The 20602-nt window shown below is 39.7% G+C and overlaps 1 protein-coding gene across 1 annotated transcript in view; it reads right to left on the reverse strand.

The window, feature by feature from the left end:
- The window catches only part of LOC103471248 (uncharacterized), a 146361-nt gene that overhangs the window by 31047 nt on the left and 94712 nt on the right, over positions 1-20602 (reverse strand). Inside the window, exons 3-5 of the mRNA XM_008420111.3 lie at positions 9102-9146; positions 4980-4987; positions 3801-3827 (exon numbers count right to left, since the gene is read on the reverse strand). Coding sequence (XP_008418333.1) covers positions 3801-3827; positions 4980-4987; positions 9102-9146 — 80 coding nt within the window. The remainder of the gene's footprint in view (positions 1-3800; positions 3828-4979; positions 4988-9101; positions 9147-20602) is intronic.

Genomic DNA, 20602 nt, shown 5'->3' on the forward strand with positions numbered 1-20602 from the left:
ATGCTGTCTGCACATCAGCGCAGACGTCTCGGCTGGAAACACACATGGTAACATGTTGGGAACATTAGCTGTTAGCTTGATTTCGGTCATAAAAGTGAAGCTGATAAGGCTGATGAGTGGATCCCTCTCTTTCTCCTTTCTCTCTCTCTCGAGGTGTTTTTTTTTTTTTTTCCACTCCCAACATCCACTGATCGTTTTATTTATCTCCACGCTGCTGCTACGGTGGGAAACGCTGCAGTGCTTCTACATTTGTACAATTTGCGAAACATGACTTAAAAAAAGAGAGAAAAAAGAACACAGTGGCTGGAGCAGAACCAAAGAGAAGAAGAAAGCATACCAGAGGGCTGTGTGTTTGGGACAGAAAATTACTGACATGTTGTTGGGTGACCGTCTGGCTTTAATCTGCGGAACAATGGAGGCCTTAGCCGGTTTCGGCAGAGAAAAGGTCGGCTGTCTGTCTCAGACTGGCACTCTCACATAAACACACTTATAGCTGGGTATGCTGATCTCTGTCAATATGAATGAAAGTCAGAAGCTGTGTGCGGGTGTGTGTTTATCCCTCTGTGCTGCTCTGTCAGTGTGTCTTACTTTGATTATTTGACAGCGGGAAGTCTCTTTTCAGAAAGTCTCCTTGGCTGTGATTTATGAGAGGAAGGAGAGACATGGGTTGCATGAGGAGAGAAAACATACCTCAACACACACACACATACGCGCACACGCGCGCACACACACACACACACACACACACACACACACACACACACACACACACACACACACGCACACGCACACGCACACACACACACACACACACACGCACGCACGCACGCACACGCACGCACACTTGTTGAGAAGTTATGCTTGAAGTACTCACAAACCACACTTCATTAACACTGTTTATCAAATCACTGATGATTCAGCGGACTGCTGCCTGCATCAGGCTGATGCACTCAATATGTGTGTTTCACCTGAATGAAGTATTTGATCTCCTATGTGCATCCAAATATGGACACACAGCCTCATTGTTGGCCTGTGAAGTGTAAAAACACTTTTTTGGACATGAAAACGTTACTGCACATGTAAAGAAGTAGCTGGAGCAGCTTAAAGTTACTGTAAAACCAGAATAAGTCTATGTAGTTGAAACCAGATGTCTTAGAAACGGAAAAGTTTAGTCTGATTTGATGTCATATGAGGAGAAAATGTTTTTTTTTTTTTTTATATATATTGTTGGAAGAATAGATTTGAATAGAAATAAACCTTATTGTACCGGAAATTCAGTTAAATCTCACAATGGGGCCGTAGCCTGTGTGTTTTTTACTCAATGTATGTGGATTATGTGTCAAGGTGAGACATTGCTCATCTTTAAACATGGAGGTTGTGCCATCCGTAAATCAGAATTTACTTTGTCAGAAGCAAACAGGGATTTTCAACATTATTTTTAAAATATGAAACCGGGAGCTCGATCTCCTGGATTTCCAGATGAAACCACAACTAATGTCTCCACTTTATGGCTTATGCAGAGTCACTCCAAACCTCAGAGTTTTGCAACGTCAACAAACTTAAAGTTAATTTCTTCAACTTAAACTTTAATCAGGGGATGTAGGTTGTTCGTACTAAACCAGCAGGTTGATGTTTTAACCCCCGCTTTGTTTGCCTCAGTCAGTGTTGGTCAGAGAGCCAAGTGGAGATAATTGTGCGACCGTCTTGCTTAAGTCAGTCTGTCCCAGGTTACAGTTGCCACCATTAGTGTATGAATGGGTAAATGACTGATTGTAGAGCGAAGTGCCTTGGACTTGATGAAGCGCTCTAGAAGAACCAGCTGCTTACTCAGAGCTGAGCAGATGAGAAGATGGCAAAGGAGAGCTGGCTCCGGTTGAGAGAAATAACTTGTAATTATTTTTACAGTGGTCTCATTTGATGCCATTTAGTCAAATTTATTCCTATGAATATTTAATAATTAAAGCCTGCACAACATGTCCAATCGGAGGTCTAACCACACAAACCTGCTGCAGCTGCAGCCACTTCAGTGCGTTCGCTCCTTTCAAACATGAAATCGGTTAATGAGAGACACCCTTGGGGAGTGGTAAATGGCTTAATTTGTATCGTGGATCAAAAAATGCTCCAAGATATGGTGACATTAGCAGTTTGTAACAGATACATGTCCAGATCTTTAAATGAAGTGTAGATCGAATGCAGAAATACTGATCTCACTGTTTGCAATCTGACACATAAGGGATTTCACCATAAACATAACTATTGTGGAGATTTTTTCCCCTGATATTAAACTAGCAACTTCTTTATGCGTTTGCTTTGGAAAAAGCATAAAGTTCAAGTTTCTTAAAAAAAAAATTTTAGCTAATATGTGATCTTAGATGCTTTTTATTAAGAAAAACATTGTATTTTAACATTTATGTTCTACAGAATGCCAGAATAAGTCTAATTTTACATTGTTTCTAGTAGCATATAGCTGGCAACAGGCTATATTTTAAAATTATTTGCATGTAATTTAATAACTCAGAAAGCCACAACATGCATGATGGAAGAATGCAATCCGTCCATCTGATTAAACAATCAAAAAGATAAAGATTTTACTTTTATAAGGTTGGAGGAAGTTCATCCACATATGCACACAAAGATAGATGTGCAAACAGCCCCCACAGTAGGAAGATACGGTCACTTTTAAGCTGCATTGATGGAAATTCAAACATCTCTACTACGAAACAAAATGGTATTCTGTCTATGGAAACTGTCAGAAAGATTAATCTGCTGTAATTTCTCATTCACTCAACGGGAAGATGCCCTATAAAGGCATCAAACAAACCTCTTCCAGTTGCAACGTGATTTCCATCTATCTGCAGATATGCCGCAAACAGACTGATTGTATTCTGTGTCCAAAATTGGGACAGCTTATCCAGAATAATCACCTTCCAGTACACAATTCCCATCCAAACATCGTTACACGGTAAGCATTTCCAAAGAAGACAGTGGCACAGAGGATCAGAGTCACAAGAAGAGGGAAAACAAATGTGCACACATTTATTTGTACACTCTGTCCACCTGTGTGCAATTAGCAGCGAGCATTTCCCATCAGCAGAGCTGCGCAGTGCCAGACGGACTGCATGGGAATCTGCCCCCAGGACCAGGCCCCAGAAATTCCCGGTGGGAGACAGACAGAGAGCAGCGCCGCGCCAGAACCAACTGGGCCCCGCGGAGCACAGCAACAGGTGACTGCTCCCGGTCACCATGACGACCTAAAACACTCACAGGAGGCAGGCAGCACACACGGATCTGTGCCCCAGGAGGAGGACTGAGATGAGAATTTGATGATGGGCAAACCGCAAACGATCAACAGACGATGGATGAGTTGCTACACTTTATCAGAACTCACCACTAGAGGCCGCTATTTCTCTGGATAACAACAAAACTGGATTTTTATTTTACAGGGCAAATCAGAAGGGCTGTCTCATTTGAGAACCACGATATCACCTGTTTGGTTTATGTTTATAGATATCTCATTCATATCAAAATCATATATTCAATAGATATATAATTTTGTTCTAAGACGTCTGAGTTTGCCTACGTGTGAATGGAAATGTCTTGATTTTACGCACTTCTTAGAAATGGGGCAGGATACACATAATACATTTTAAACAACTTTTAAAATGTTCAAAAAGAAAGATCATCAAGTTTACAGATGTAAAAGCTCAAAAAAAAAGGGAAGGAAAAGAAAGAATCCCAAGATATCTGAGCAGAGACTGCATTGAAGAGTGACAGACTGAAAGAAATAAAATAAAAATTACCGGGTATCCATCCCGTCCAACTTTGCCCTGGTGAGGTTAGACATCAAAGCAAGAAGCAATGAGACAAATCTGAACAGAAACCAGCAGCTGAACACAACACATTGCATTTACATCAGATCACCATGTCAGCATGGGAGTTTTCACACTGAAACTTTACTTTTGTGGGGGTCTTCATGACAGAAAAGCACAAAGGACTTATTTGAAACATTGAAGGAAAAACGTACAGTTATAATAAAAACACAGTTATAATAATAACAATAATAAAAAAAGGTGTTTTGCATTTCTAGAGTCAGTTATGTTGCTTGTTTGGTCAAAATGGAAAGATTATGGCACATCTGCAAACTCATAGTTGTATTTGTAACAAGAAATGCATTTGCTTTCATTTACAAACATGTGATACACTGTGTTGGTCAGTCACATTAGAACAAAATACAGCAAACTTTATGGCTGTAATGTGATTAAATATGGAAAACTTAAAGAAGCATGAGCATTTTTTTTTATCCTTTATCTTTTTCTTAAATTTGCTTTTACTGAATGTTTGTGGCTATTTCATTGTGCCTGCATTAACACTTTACTGCGCGCTGACAGGCTGTTAATATTTTACACCTTCAGGCAAATTTATAGAATCAATACTTTTGTGCACGTTCGGTAGAAATCTGCGTTATTTCACGGACATTTAGTGCAAAACCAATTGCGCAGACAGTTCTCTTCCGATCGAACTGCTCCCAGGACTCGAGTAACTTCTACCAGGCCAGTTTGTTCTGTTTCCATGTTTCCAGAAAACGTCATGGTGGTTTTCAAAGCCAATAATCGCTTCTGCACATCTGATCAGTGCCACATGTGAGCATAAAAACAAAGGAGAAAACGTTAAAAAATTGTTCCCGGTCAGATCACGACGTGTCCACCAGTGCAGAGGCGAAGGCTGTGCCGGCAGCAGTTGCGATGCCGTTGTTGGTTATAACCGTCGTCAACACACACCACCTGGAGATCTCACACACTTCTGTAGGTGGTCTTTACATTCAAGTTTTATTGCTGTGGGAGAAGAGCTCGTATTTGGTTTGACTTGCAGTTTGTCCGGCAGTGCGGCCGGGAATGACACGTGTGATGTGTGTGCGCGGCTAAGGTCAAAACCTCCAAAATGAATTCAATACTACCTGGACGAGATGAAAGCATACTTACAGGAGGCCCTGCAACAGAGAAGAGAAATGAGGGAGAAGGGATTAGAAAGCCTGTGCGTTACATGTTTTCTGACAGATGAAGCACAGCATGTGTGAGTGAGAGAGCAACCTCCGCTTTGTACACCAATCACTTCCTCCGTGGAGCACCCACAACAGAAATCCTGTCCATGCCATGTGGTCGGTTGGATAATGACCGTAATTAACCCCCCGAACATGGCAGAGGAGAAGCTCATTAGAGCCGCTGCCAGCGCAGTTTGTGGCGAAGCCGTTACGATAAACAGACTTGGACATGAGCTGTGTTTTAGATTAGGAACATGAAGTCATGTCAGGGCTTCGTTTCTCAGGAAGATGTGGGAGCGTGAGGATGGAGGACAAGCGTTGAGTGAAGAGGTCAGGAAAACCATGCTTCTCTTTTAGGAGAGCAAACTGGATGTCTTTGACATTCCTACAGGGTAGCCTTTCACTTGTGATTGAGACTCTCTGATGTTGAGCATTGGCAGCAAAAAAAAAAAAACACATACCTTCTGTTTTCCATGGTTTGTTTAACTGAAAGCAACGGCAACGATCAAAGAATTCCCCCTTTTTTTCTCAGCGATCATAATTAAATCTAAGAAAAGGCAGAGGCTGAGGGCCCTGTTGGACCACATAAACCTCCACAATGTGAATGTATTATTATGCCAATTAAGGTATTCTGTTTGAAATGTGTTTTCTGAAGTATCTGGACTTGATTTTCTACTCATGAGGATGCTGATTTATTTGATTGGTGAAACAGTCACAGTGTATGAACAAAATTCAGAGCTCATAAGCGTCAGGCCAACAATGAAAATCAACATAGCGTTGAGAGCAGGAAGACAAGTGTAATATCTGAGGTTTTTTCAATACAAATTAAAGATACCAGAATAGGTAAACTTTGGAAGATGTGGAAAATTAAAGATAAAAGGGTAAATAAAGATGTGTTGGAGACAACAGCCAGCAATGCAAAAGTTTCGACCCCTTTTAAACTTCTTCAAATGTTGTCATTTTTTTAATGTACTTTATTTCAATAGTGTTACATAAGTCAAAGTAGCACATAATCGAGCTATGAGAAGAAATCTTTAATTAATGAGAACCTGAAAGTTGAGGCACCCTGTTTGATGACTAATGTTCACTAAACTTTGCGTTAGAGGTATGAAATTAAAGGGGCTTAAAATGGAGATGAAATTCAGCTTTATATTTGTAAAACAAAGCAAACCAAAAAAAAAAAAGATTTTTATTCCACTTTATATTTAAGGAACACGTTGTGTTAATCAATTACATAAAGAGCCTATAAGGTAAATTCAAGTTTGGGATCAACACTGTGACAGATTGTTGAAAATTTCAAGAGGCATAAAAACTTTTGCAAGGCACCGTGTGTCAGACAGCAAGGCAAACACACTCTGGTTAAAGAGCCACACACAGTTAGAGCAGCTTTGTGCTCTAAACGTGAGGCAGGTGTGTTTGTGTGTGCAGAATAAAGAGAAAGGAAAAGAACAAGAGGAAGAGAGGAGAGTTTGTAAAACAAGAGCAAAGGGGATCAGGGAGAGCTGAAGGCAGGACACCAGATGACGAGCTCAGATTTAAGATGCTCAACGAATCCGTCTGAACTCTTTCCCGTTTTTCACGATTGAATTTTCTGTCTCTTTTCTGCACTCTCGTTTGTTTTCCTTTTTAGTTTCTGACAGGAAAACATTCTGGTCTTGTAAAACAGAGGCTTTCCTGTCATTGAGACAGAGCATGGTGCAACAGTCTCTCCAAAGGAGCAGCCCACACACTTAAGCTGCAAACAAAATGTAGCGGTAAAAAACCCCCTCCAAAAATACCAAGACAGAACCTAAACAGAACCACACAGAGCTTCTGCAGAAACAGACCGCTTTTTGACTAAATGTACTAAATCCCCCTGCAAAACACCAAGCAGATGGCAAACATCTGATTTAGTAATAAACTAAGATGATTAAGATATAATCTGAACAATAAACAGTAAATTAAAGTTTTGGAAAGGTCTGATGATGTTCTGCAGTTTTCATGCCAGCAGTTTCAACAAACAGAACGCTGGCCCGGATCATTCTCAGAGAAACGTTAATCCTGCTGCAAATGCTCACTGCTACTCCAAAACCTTCAGCTGCAATGCAAAAAAAAAAAAAAATCCATGACAAATTGAAATCTTGTTTTAGAAGGCATTTCCAAAAATAACCATGTCCAGCTGTTTTTGGGAACACTACCAAGGTTTTGTGTGTTTACGTTTAAGGAGGGAAACAAGGCGAATGCATTATGTGATTGAAAACAACGACTTGTGCATATTTTGATACAGTGCAAAACTCTTGGGTCATCCTTCATTTCTTTTAAATTTCATGGAATCGGTTAAAGCGCCCCTGGCTTTTGAGTTTTTTTTAAAGGTTTTCTTTGGAGTCTGGCTGCTTTTTTGTTAATTTTCATTCAATTATTTTTTTTGTTTGCTATGCTGTGCAACTTCTAGTCTTAAAACTACAAGCCAGTATTGCTTTGACAAAGAATATGATTTGCCCCCCCATCTTCTGCCTGGATGCATGGATTGAAGTGCTGAAAATTTGGACTTTGGTTTTCTACCTAAGCTTATCCTTCAGGGCCTGATTGTTTTCGGTTTGCTTGGGTTTTCATATGTTTAATTTAACTTGGAAGATTTGCATTCAACTTGTTTCCTCAAACAGATTGGTCTGATTTTACATGCATCACATTTTTATTACTTAACTTTGTTGTAATTTTCTTTATGGTGGATTTAAAAAAAAAAAACATTTTTCAGAACCCAGTCGCCAGACTAAGGCGTAAAACAAGAAAAATCCTAACAAAAAAGTCACAAACTTCCACATAGAGGGAGTGCAAAAATGAGTAGATAACGGGGAAGTCTTAAGTTTGGACCGGAGCATAAATAGACTCTAAGTTAGACCATTTCAATACGTATTATGATATAAAATAATATATTAGTTGTAGTTTATATCTAAAGCTTATCAGAATATCAAGGCAAAAGCAAAACAGACACAAAAATCAAGTAACGATAAACCATAAGTTGAATATCAGTGACGAATGTTTTTTTTAAATATGAAATGGTGAACACAATTTTAAACATTTATTAACAGGATAAAACTGAATATGTACATTAGAGCCTCTTTTGCTCCTTTAAATGCACATTGGCCACTCCATCTATGTGAAAGTTTGTGAATAGCTGTTCTGATTTTTTGTTTTTTTGATTTTTTTCTCCTGTTTTATACTTCTTCTGTTCAAGTGCACATTGAAGTTGTATAATGAACCTAATGTAGGCCGCAGGCTGAAACACTGGCCTTTAAATCAAGTCGTCCCTTTAAGAAGTCTGAAGAACTCGACTTCTCTGAACGATCACAAGAAAACTTTCAGCTCTTCTACCTCGAATTGGAGGTAGAATATGAAGAAAATAGTTGACTGTTGGTTGAAAATATTCGCACAATACTGCAGTCTTGCCTCGATGCGCGTTGACAGAAGGATCTGTATTACTTAACCATCGTATTCACAAGGATAGCTCTCGTCTATTACTCATCCACAATAATGATTCATCGGTAAACTGGCGTCCTTCCCACTGACTCCTGCAGTACGAGATATCATGATCTAATTCTGTTTTTGGAGCCTCCACTTCCTGAGAAACATCTGAAAATCAAGATGAGTCAAACTTGCAGAACATCTGTCACGGTGACCTTTCGTCTGGCAAGAGTCTCTGCCTCGGTTCCATAATGAGCATTCAGTGGTTTGGACAGAAACAAAACGATAACGTCGAGTAGCGACGCTGGCGATGGAGACTCATTAGGGTCGATCGGCTGCAGCTGCTACCGCTCAGCGACATCGACCGACATCTGGGCAAAGTTACCGCAGCCACATGGTGGAAATTAACGCAACGCTGGCTCATGATAGGTCGCAACGAGGAGAACAAGCAGCCCACCATCCTGTGACCTGAGTCATGGATCACTGCCTTTACCAGCCCTCAGCTAGAGCCCGTCTGCTCACCCGGAAAAAGGACAGAAGTTTACTGGGAAAAGAAGAAGTGAGTGACGAAAGAGAAAGCGAGGAAGAGAACGAAATGAAATGGGTGACAGGTTTTGCTTACCAGGTTCCCCTCTTCTTCCGATGCGTCCGCGTTTTCCTGGAGGCCCTGCAGAGACACAGAGAGGAACAAGTCTCCTAAATCAGCACGTCAAGAGACAGAGGGCAACGCAAATTGGGGATTTTATGACTTTTTATTCCCAAAATAATGAAAAGAGCTTTAAAAAATAAAGTGCTGATTTTACAACATACAGTTGGTTTCATTTCACAAGTCTCACACATCAACTCCGAGCCCCCGTTGCTCCCGTCTAACGCTATTGTGGATGCAACTCGAAACTTTGCCTTCCTGGTAAAAAGATTTCTCTGCAGCCGATAGAGAAGGAACGCAGTGATATATAGCAGGAGTGCTGCTGAGGGACGTGGAAATAAATTATTTGCCCCTGAGCCAATGTCCATCTGCTGCAAGATCCCCATGCTGAAGCAGGAACATGAATCACTGCTGTACAGATGCTGATGTGCATCAATTTATATGCTGTTACTTTACAGAGATGGTTTTTTTCTTTCCTTTTTTCACTGAGAGATAGTTTTGTGAGAACTGAGGCCAATTCAAGTGACCAGTAAAGAGACGAGCAGCTAAAAACATGCAGAAAACAGAGCAAACAGGTGAGGAATAGACTGAACGTTATGTTTTCTCTAATTAGCAAAGCAAACATGAGGACAATGAGGCACAGCAGTGACGCTAACAGCATTACCCTGACTGGCAGAACATCATTAGCTGAGCAAATCTGTGTGTCAAGTTACTTTAAGAAATCTGCTTTCAAAGATTAAAACACAGTCGCTTCCTGAAAGCTAAAGATAATATTGATGAATTGCTTTAAAAGCCTCTTAGTGTATTTTTGTAACAATTGTAAGTCATAGTTGGATTCTAAACACTTTACAAATAAATTAAAAAGCAACACAGTCATTTAAGGGGGAAAAAAGAGAATATTAAATAAATAAATTACTAATATTTTAATATAGTTCAATTTTTTTAATCTGGATTAAAAAAAAAGTAATGTAATGCAAGCTGCATGTAGTCACATTTGCTTCTCCTCTATAGCACTGCAGTTATTAGGGGTCCTTTAAAGCGGTCTTTAATATAAAGCACTTATGTGAGCCCAAGAAGCGAGAGGAATAAATGTTCAGTTTGCTTCTCTATGGACTGAAACGACTCTGAAACACTTGAAAACTTCCATGTTCCCGTGCGTTCGTAATGAAATGGGAACCATACAGAGTTCCTGACACTAAGTGCTTGTGGCTGCAGACATGTTTTCTCTATTGTCATTATTGGCGTTATTGTAGCAGCCTAATCATTTCCTGACTCTGCCAGCTATATCAAAGAGCTCGCTCATTCTCCTCCACGTCTCCCACTTTAATCCTTCTTTCCTTCCTTTACGCAACATCAACATCCTATAAATAGTTTCGGAGCCAAAGGATTACGGAAGTGGCAGAGCAACAGCTAAAGTAAACTCAAGATGACGATTGGCTCCATTTCCCAATCCACACTTTCCGAATTAGGGATTTTGTTAAAATTCTCAAGCATGTTTGAATGTTTCAGTTTCAAGAAAACTTTTTCTTGGTGATTAAAAAAGTGGCAGTAAGTGAAACAGATGGTTGGAAACAGATTCAATCCTACTAACTCACACAGGTGATTGTTTATATTAATGAGCTCCACAATTAATAATTTGGTTTATTTTCACAACGATGTCTCTGTGTAGTTTGGAGGAGATTTAAAGTACAAATAAAGAGAAATTAAATGCAGTGACTTAAAAACCTATTTCAAAAGCATAAGGAGAAGAGGGGATTATGTTTAAAGATGCAGGATTTTGAATAAGGTGTGTATTCGTTCATTATCCTTGTTCGTGCTTTGCATTTAAAGTGCAGGTATGGGTGTTACAATACGTGGGTCATCAGGCACCACCCTCGCTCCACCTTATTTTTTTGAGACTTCGACAGCAGCAGTCCGCATGCCAACAAGATTTTTTTTGCCAACTTCTGAAGGAGCAGGCGTCAGGTTGACTGAAATGTGGGAGTGTGATTAGTCCTGAGTGGCAGATTTGAGGCCGAAAGAAGGTGGGTGATGACAAACTGATGGAGAGCTGGATCAGTTCGAGGGATTAATGGGGAAAACAGTCTTGCTGGAATACAGTAATTGCAGACATAGTTCAGATTCCTGCTCCAGAGCAGAACGTTAAATGCTGAAATAAAGACTTATCGACCTTTCTGTTAGTTTTGCTGTTCATTTGTCTTTAATATGGCAATGCGTGAGCCAGAGAAGGATTTATAACAATAAGAAGCCAGGGAAAGTCCTTATTTCTGCTTTCTCTCTCTTCCTAGCTCCTGATTATTTTAAGTATGTATAGAGTTTACAACTGAATAGTAAAACTTTGCCTGATTTTAAGCAGATGTGAGGATGTAATAGAAGGAGACATTAAGAAGACATTTTTTAGAATCACTGCTTTTTGCTTCCACAAGCAAAAGTTGAACATATAACAAACTACTTTTTAATCAGCATAATCATTCATGCAAGATTTCTTCTTCTCCGAGTACTGCAGTTTTCAAGCGGGACCCCGTCTAAGGTGGTCCTAATGCCAGAAACAGCAGGGTAATGATCCTGTTATGTGCTCAAATTGAATAAATGTTTAAGTTATGGGTTTTAATAAATCTCCTCCCAGCATGAAAAAGTCCCAGTTCAAGTTTAAGCATTTTACAGTTTGCACTAGATATGATCAGATGGAGTCCAAATTAAAGAAGGAACTTTAAAACAGCCCCATAGTTTCAGAGCAGAATAAGGTTTCATGTTTTAACAAGCAGACCTGCAGCTGCACAACGTCAAGGCGATACGCACAGTAACGGACGATATTGCTCCAAACTGCATTCAAAATACTAAGATTAGCAAACGTTCCTATGACTCTACACAATGTGTGCACTACTGTGTGTGAGGTTTATTATTTCACTCACTCAAAATACACATCAGGCATGTGCACGGAGGCCGGTTTGAGCTCATTCATCTGGCCAAATATACGATAGACATGCAGGGTGTGAATGCAAGACATCTGAAACATGATATCCTACTGAATACTGCATCCAGGCTGCACGTATCGCACAGACTTATGCTGCAATGTGACTGCAAAGACATCTATTTTGGAGTGAAGGTTTACCAAACCGTAGTTTATATTTGAATGTTTTTTGAGTGTAAAGTTCTCAGTTTCAGTTTTTATCAATAAGAATATTTAACATATTTAACTATTAATGCGAAGCTTCAAGTAGGATGCCAGTGTCACTGTAAGTAAATTAAATACCAAGTTCCCTCCAATGGAACCCTATATCATTAAGGAGAGAAAAAAAAGGGTTCCTAGTGCAGAACCCTGAGGAACCTCACAGTCAAAAGATGCTGTAGACGACACAAATTTACAAAAACTTCTATCATGTAAAACTAACAACACTTTAGCTGTTAGTTTTGTTTTGTTATGCTTGTTTTCTTTCTCCTTTTAAGAAAGGAGCAAGAGATTAGAGATTGGTCTAAATTAAAAATAAATGTATAGATCAAGACCCCTTTTTAATAAAAATTTGGTATTGTTGAAAACTACTGGGACCAAACTTCTAATACTGCCATTAACAACAGTCACTTGTTGGGGACCAGAAGGACTACTGTCACACGTGGTAAAAAACAATTAAGAGATAAACCAAGAAATCAGCTAGTGACCAGAACTGGGTCATTTTGAGCCTGATCGCACTTGATCAAAGATCGGCCATTTGACAAATCAAAAACATGATTTTTTTTCCCCAATCAGGGGCCCGTCACTTCTAAGCAATACCTAAACTAATCAAAACAATCTGCTTTTAGTATCAGTACATCAGCATAGTTAAAGACACAAGAAGCTGTTCAAAGGAAACAATATTCAAGACAAGTTAGCGGTTCATTTAGGCAGAGACGGAACGAGTTACTTCAGGGTACACACCGACCGCAATAGCTAATATTAGATCCTGAAGAAAGTTAAAAATTTCAACTCTGTAAAGTCTGTCATTGTTCCTAAAGTACTAACAACTATCTTTTATACCGGCTGCCTCCAAACTAACATGAGGCAAGAAGATGTTGCCCCTTACTCCTTATGTATCTAATTAATGTCAGGAAAGTTAGAAAACAACATTTTAAATGTTGTTTTATGGTTGAGAATTGGTGACGAAAACTCAAACCTCAAAAATGAGAAAGTTACGATGGAAAACTGCATCTGGAACGTAACTTTCTCCAGCGCTCTCTGGTTAGCACACCAACAGCTCCTTGGGAACAGGATGGCAATGTAGAGCACACAATGAACTCCGTCTGAACTGTAATGTAGATGTGTGTGTGTGTGTGTGTGTGTGTGTGTGTTTATTAGTTGGCCTGAGGCTCTGTATCTCAGACTCCACATATAGCTCCTCTTTATTTATAAGGGGTACAGAATCATGCAGTTCAAGGTCTGACAAAGGGGGGCCCGCAGGCAGACCCACCCACCCTCTTTGACTTTTTATTTGTGTGAGAAAATCCAAGAAAACCAGAGGGGAAAAAAAATGTTTTGGGTAAACAGATCCAAACTGAACAACACAATTTCTAGACACCACTTCTGTAAAGATAATCTGCTAAAACCAGACTGTCTATACGTCAATCTTTGGTCTCAAAACTGCTTCATGCTCCTTGTGTGCTAACGGCTGATTTAGCTACTGTGACGTTTCTTGCAAATGAAGAGTTTCCAGGGAACAAAGTGTCGGGAATTCAGGAAGCAACACCCCGACCTTTCCTTTTTCTAGGCCCCACTTTATTTAATGCAACAACTGGGAGCAATAAGGAGTCAGCTGAAAATAGAAGAATGTGATACTTTGAATGCCCAACCGCGGGACTTACATCCATCTGTCCATCAAGCCCCCAGCTCCACACACACATATATGTCCACACTCCCACTCTTACATGTTCCTAAATCCTCCTGTGACAGGAAAAAAAAAATCTAATTTGAGTGGAGGAAGAGGAGAATGGCAAGAGGAATGGGAAAAATCATGAAGGCTGGCTTGTTGCTAGCCGGAGGCGATGGGTATCTACAACGCGTTCTCTATTCCTGTTATTTCTTTGCATTTCTTCAAATTCCCAGGAGCGGATTTTCGTTCATTGCTCTCTAATTACAGAAACTAAAACTTGAGTTTCCCTTCATCAAAGCTGTACTGTTCTCCATGTCTGCCGAATTGGACAGGAAAAAAATGCCCCTCTTGAGTCCAGATTATCTATTCTAAACATGCAATTCTTTGTTTAAACTCGCTAAGAGACTTGTTTCCCGTATTTGTCCAGGAAATAATTTATTCGCTCATAAAGATTTGTGTTGCTGGTAACTGATGTAAGACTGTATTAGCGTGAGGATTCCCCCTCCGTCTGTTTGTCTCGTCGCTGACAGCTGCTAAGCCTCTTTTCCTCAAACAAAACAACTCCTGCCTGGGCCGTCTCCTGGATCTGTCGTCGTTCGCCAGCTCGGCCTTTTCTGGCCCGAGTAAGATGGGGGACACATGCTGTGGAAGTAAACAGCGACAGAACGTAGAAAGAGACAGCGGATGTGGTTCACGTGGCGATGATTCGTTCTCCAGCTGCCCCGCATCTCCCACCGGGTCAGACGAGGTTCAGTCGCTCGGATGGTTTCTGTTCAGCCTTATCGTGGGTAGAATCAGATAAAGAGACGAGGATATTTTACCCAGCTCGCAGATCAAATAAGCACCTCGGTCATCGCTGTAAAGATGAAGCTGCGTCAGCGATTGTGACTTTTTGAAGATGCTTTAACGCGCATTCATTCCTCACATGCTTGATTCCAGTTTTGAAATGTTGTTCTACAGATTGTCGATTGTTTCGGATTCATTAACAATCTAGCATAAGACACTAAAGTTTTGAGGTCTTTCTACTGTGAATAATTTTCTCCATCACTCTGCTGAAAGGTGGACACACAGGAAACATCGTTCTCCTGCAAAGATCATCTGACTGAGAATAAGACACTAAAACCTGAAAGAGCTGCGCGACAGCAGGGCGACACTTTGAAGACGTAAAATGGCTGAGCACCAAAGAATTTGAATTTTTTTTTCTTTTACACTTTTTTGATTGTTATGAACATGTAGTTTTTCATGTTCATAACATGAGGCTGGGTGGCAATGCCTTAAACTTCTTCATATGAGATTTGCTGGTGCTGACTATAAAAATCTCAGGAAGTCAACTTCTGGATAGAAACTCATTGAGAGCACAGGGTGAAGGCTGTGACTTCTCTGCTCTGACATCTTGCAGGTAGTTTGTCTGACAGTCTGCCACAGAAACACTGAGCAGGTATCCAGTGATGTTAAACACGTTGTTCAGTCTGGTAGCAATGCATATTCAATAAATTACAATACGCACTCCGACGAGGCTTGTTTGTTAGATTTAATGTATCCTCTAAAAATAACAACATTTAAGCAGGTAAATAAAGATGCTTTGTATTAAACGCTGTATTAAAATGTTTTTATTGGTCTGACGTGAAATGCGTTTTAATAACCACTTATTAAAGTGGTTACTTTGAAGACGTTACTTTGGACTAGATCGGAGCATTTTACGACTTATTAAAGTGGTTATTAAGGACAGCAAAAACAGATCACTGAAGAAGAAATGATATTCTTTAAAATTTAACTAAGGTCTGCAACTTCAACATTTTGTAACATCCTGTAAATAAAGCTAACATATGTTTGATTAAATCATCTAAAGATTGAACATTGGAGAAAAAAAATAACAGCAGCTGATGCAGCTTAATCCCAGTATGGCTTTATCCTTTAAAAACTTTTTTTCTCTTAACTGCAGAAACAGACGGTACAAAACCAAAGCCACCTACAGCTTTGTCCTCAACAAACCTCTGAAATGAAAGACTCCACATTTCGACTCAAACTTTGCAAACCTGTCTCACAGTGTTGGCGTCTGCACTACAGCTGGATCAAGTGACTGAATTTCATCCGCAGCATGCCATCAAGTTTGGCATAAGCCTGGTAAGGACCTATTTATTTGATTCAGCTGTGTTGAATTAGGGTTGCATCTAAAAACATTAGAAAATAAGTTCCCAAACCAGCCTATCCAGAGCTTCACCTTAATATCGGGGAAGTAAGATCAGTGACACTTGGAATAAGCTTGGCTTTGTGCCTGATGTGGTACCTAAACTCAGGAACAATAAATTCCAGCAGCAACCCCAATAAAATACCTTGAAGGACAAAACATATGATGACTTGACAACAAAACTCCCACGACCCCTTCGATCTAGTCCAGTTTAACGACCGGGATGAAAGGCACACTGATCCTCTCGAGTCCAAGGCTCAACAATCAGTCAGAGCCTCTTTTCCAACACCCGAGAACAAGCTTTTCCAGGGAGGCTGAGGAGCATGATCCCTCAATGGTAAGAAATCACTCCCACCTCCTGTTTTTCACTTTATTTTTTTATTTTTTCCCTGTGAAAACCATCCTGATGTGTCCCTCCACATTCTACACTGAACAGATGCGACAACTCAACAGGCTCCATATCCCCAGGTGCACGCATCTCATTTGGATGCCTCTTGTGTACATTTCTTTGGAGGTACATCTCTTTGGAGGTTTTCCAAGGTTATTCCACCAGGAAAAGACCAATAGATAAACGCAAAAGTAGCTGGAGAGACTATATATCCTGGTAATTCTCTTCTGGCTTCTCCTCCTGGTCCTGAAATTGGTTAATTGAAAGTTAGCCAAACATACATAGCTGATACATTCATGTCTGAGAACTACCTCCATGACTTTGAATGAAAATAAATAGCATGAATATCAAATGAAACACTTGACTGAAAATGCTGGCCATTCGGTCGATTACTATCAATGAAACGTTCATGAATTTCAGCAACTCAATAGAGTGAAACACACTGCATAGATTCATTTCTAAGAGTCTGATGTTGTCAAACCCTTATTTCTGGAAATTACGATGGTTTTCTGCTTCAGCTAAAGAAAATATAGAGCTTAGATATTAGAATATTACATCAGATGAATGAAAAACGTTTTTTTAGACACAAAACTGTGGGTTTATATTTACTACCTGCTGAAAGGTGGTTATTTTCAAAAGGCCCCTTTTGACCAATGAGCCTCATCAAAGCGCATTTTCTAACTCATTAAAAATGACGGAAGAACAATCTGTATGTAGATGACGAAGGTTCAGAGGTAGAAACCAGTAGTGTTTATTATTTTGACGTGTCATGCTCGAAAACAAAAAGGACAGCTGGAAATATTTCATATTTAACACACTTAAATGAAATGATCTACATTTATCGCTATTTTACCTAATTTTCTTAATGTCTGTCACTGTATATTTATGCATTTGCATATTGGCCATATTACCCTACTGCTCAGGACTGCCTGCAGTAAAATGGGTGGCCAAGATGTTGGACAAAAAGGCTTTTCAGTGCTGGAAAGTCAACATCACGTTCTCCCTGCAGTCAGAGAACGTCTTAGTTTTACACAGTCAAAATGTTGTTTAACAGCAGGGAAACCTCTGTCAACACAGAAATGTTTAACAACATTAATTACAGGTTAATTAGTGTGGAAGTAATTTGTCGTATTAAATTAATTACCATCCTCTCACTGGTGTTTTTATCTGTTTAAGTTTACTTTACCTTTTACTTGGATCTTTCCAAAGTTGTTTATGCATGATTTCCTTTTATGACAAGCAAATTAATCGAGTCATGGATGTTTTACGGAAATCAGAGAACTGCTCTGAAATTTTCACCTCCTGGCTCAAATTAGCTTTTGACTTTTGAGCGTTATTCCATAATTAAACATGTTTGGAACACATTTGATAGAAGAGTAATCAAAATTAATTATACTAGAAAAACCTTTCATTTTGTTTGAAGAAGAATGTAAATTAAACTTTTTTTTTCTTTTTCTCTGGGACTTTCTGTTTGTCTTTGTATTCACACAGCAATTATAATTTTGTCAAAGTCTGTGACATCTTCGTTATTCAAACAAGATGTTTCCTTTGGCTTTGGCGCTCTACAGTGATGGAAATGGTTAAAAATAAATACAAACAGAATGAAATTAATTTAGAAATTATGAAGAGAAAATCAAAAAGTTTGATAGAGATTTTCTAGCCAAAAATAGCACAAAGCTGCATATGTTTAATTTCCTGTTCATTGATGGTTATATTTTATCACTGATTTTTCTTCACTTCATAATTAATTCACTTTGTTAGTTTAATTGCACGAATCTACCATCGGCTAAGCAAAGCTGCGTCACAGCTGCAAGCTAAATGTAACCGGAGGCTTAAAAAGAAAACAGGAAGCATTTTTATTCTACGTTTACAGAAGACCGCTGTCCGGAGTCTGCCGATATTTTTGGATGTAGATTAAAAGTTTCACGTTTAGAAGAGACCGCAATCCACTGTAGTTGTCATGCCTGACCACTAGATGGCGCATGTCAAAATACGCATGTGCTTTTGACTCCTAGCTTGTTTAGAAAACAGCAACCCGTCTCACCAAGTCCTCATATTCCGTATCAGAAATTTTTTTAAGCATATCAGGTTGATAAGCTTAACAATCCGTTATTGTTTTTGTTGAAATCTGTCCATGCATGAGTCTGAGAGACCACAATCATTGAAGAACAAGCAGCTAGATCCCAACAAAAATGTTTCAGTGTCACTGAAAACCGACTCTGTGTGAACGGGGCCTTATAAGACTGAGTTCAAGACTCAGGAGAAATGCCTTTTTTATTTTCTCTAACGTCACTGTATGAATGTGAACTGTGTGATTAATTTCCAGCTGTTTAAGTCAAAGATCTGGACAAGCACCTGGAGACTGAAAGAGTCTGTGCCAGTGGATCCCTCATGGGAAACTCAGCACAGGAGGCAGGTTTTCCTGAACTGAAGAGACTTTTTAATATAGAGCGATGAGTGGCTGTTAAGTCCACTTTACCTTCCAAATCGTATTATTATGGACTTGTGCCAAAATGAATAACTGCACTTCGATGTATTTGTGCAGTGGGTATTATGGACGCTGGAGCCTATGAGGGAAGCATGTGTCCAGACTGTACAGTGCCACTTCGGGTCTATTGAAGCAGAAATAAATCCATCTTGTATCCGCTTTAAGAACTCTGTAGTCTACGCCCATGAAAATGTGGAAGTGTATTTAAATATTAACCGTTTCCAGTCACCGGATTTACAAAGATCTGTCTAGAGAAGGCTAAATTTGATAAATCATATGTGGAGTTTATCCCTTCATTTCTGTAGCCAAATCTACAGTAATGATAAAAGATGTCTGATGGAAAAAATAAGGAGATGTTATAGGCGTGGAATTATGGCTAAATGTATCTCTTCCCTTACAAAATTAGTCAATTTGTGTTCCGATCTCAACAAATAAACAAACCAAACCAAACGGTGTTGTTCTTTGTTAATGGATCTTTTTTTTATTTTTTCACTTGCAGGATTTGCAACCACAAATGCTTGGATTTTGGTACCCAAGAGAACTTTGAGCAAACAGACTCACACGGACAAGTAAAATCCCGGTTTCTTTCCACACTAATCTACAGTCTAGGTTTGGGCTCAGAGGGAGGTTCAACATGTGTGTTTTCAGTAGCTCTTAGTTTAAGATCTCCTCGGGAAACTTTGAGCTAATCGCCGCTTTTAGACGTGGGAACCAATGATGAATGGAAGCTGTTGCCTTCAGCGGGGGTCGGCAACCGTCGGTGGCGAATAAAGTGAAGAATGAAGGTTATGTTTGTGGATCAGATCAGATTGGAGGCCATTTGTTGACCTCCCAAGATGTCGAGATGTGTGAAACCCACACACGCATGACCCAGAGCGGCCTCCGCCCAAACATTAAGACAAAGCACCTTTAACATTCAAAGTTTCATGCATCAATTTGGGGCCTTTTAATGTGATAAACGTCATGTAGAAGAGTGGTAATTTGACAGGGGCATTCCGGCGTGTTTGTTTCATTCAGGACCGGACTACGCTGGGTGAATGGTGGTCGGAAAGGGGGTAAGAAACACTCTTTTATCTCTTTGTGCTTTATTCATTCATAAAATGTGGTTTTAGTTTGATGTTCTGGAACATGTTAGAGCGAAACGCGGAGACTTGGGGATGGAGAGGGCCTTCAACTATAAAGGCACACAGAGAAAAAGCACCGTAATCACCATGACTTTAAACTGCATTATACGTGTGTGTATGTATGTGGCTGTTAAATAAGACAATGTGTGGACCATGCTTGGGAAAACATGGTGTGAATATACAAAGGGAATCTTTAACCCAGATAAACTGCCCTGGAAAGGGTCCCACACTTTTCTCCTGAGTCTTATTTCAACTAAAAAAAAAACAGTCTTGCTGCTTCAGCCAAGCTGAATCCAATATAATTTTTTACTACTGCTACTTTGAACCTATTTGCAGGTATCTCTCCCTTGGGTCTTTTAGTTCTCTCACCTTGGGTCAGCGCCTTGCTCTGGTTTTTCTCGCATCTTTTTCTGGCACTTGAAACAGACAGGCAAATTACAGCAGCATT

Source organism: Poecilia reticulata, chromosome 10 (genome assembly GCF_904066995.2).
Source record: "Poecilia reticulata chromosome 10, P_reticulata-male-v2, whole genome shotgun sequence".
Taxonomy (NCBI): Eukaryota; Metazoa; Chordata; class Actinopteri; order Cyprinodontiformes; family Poeciliidae; genus Poecilia; species Poecilia reticulata.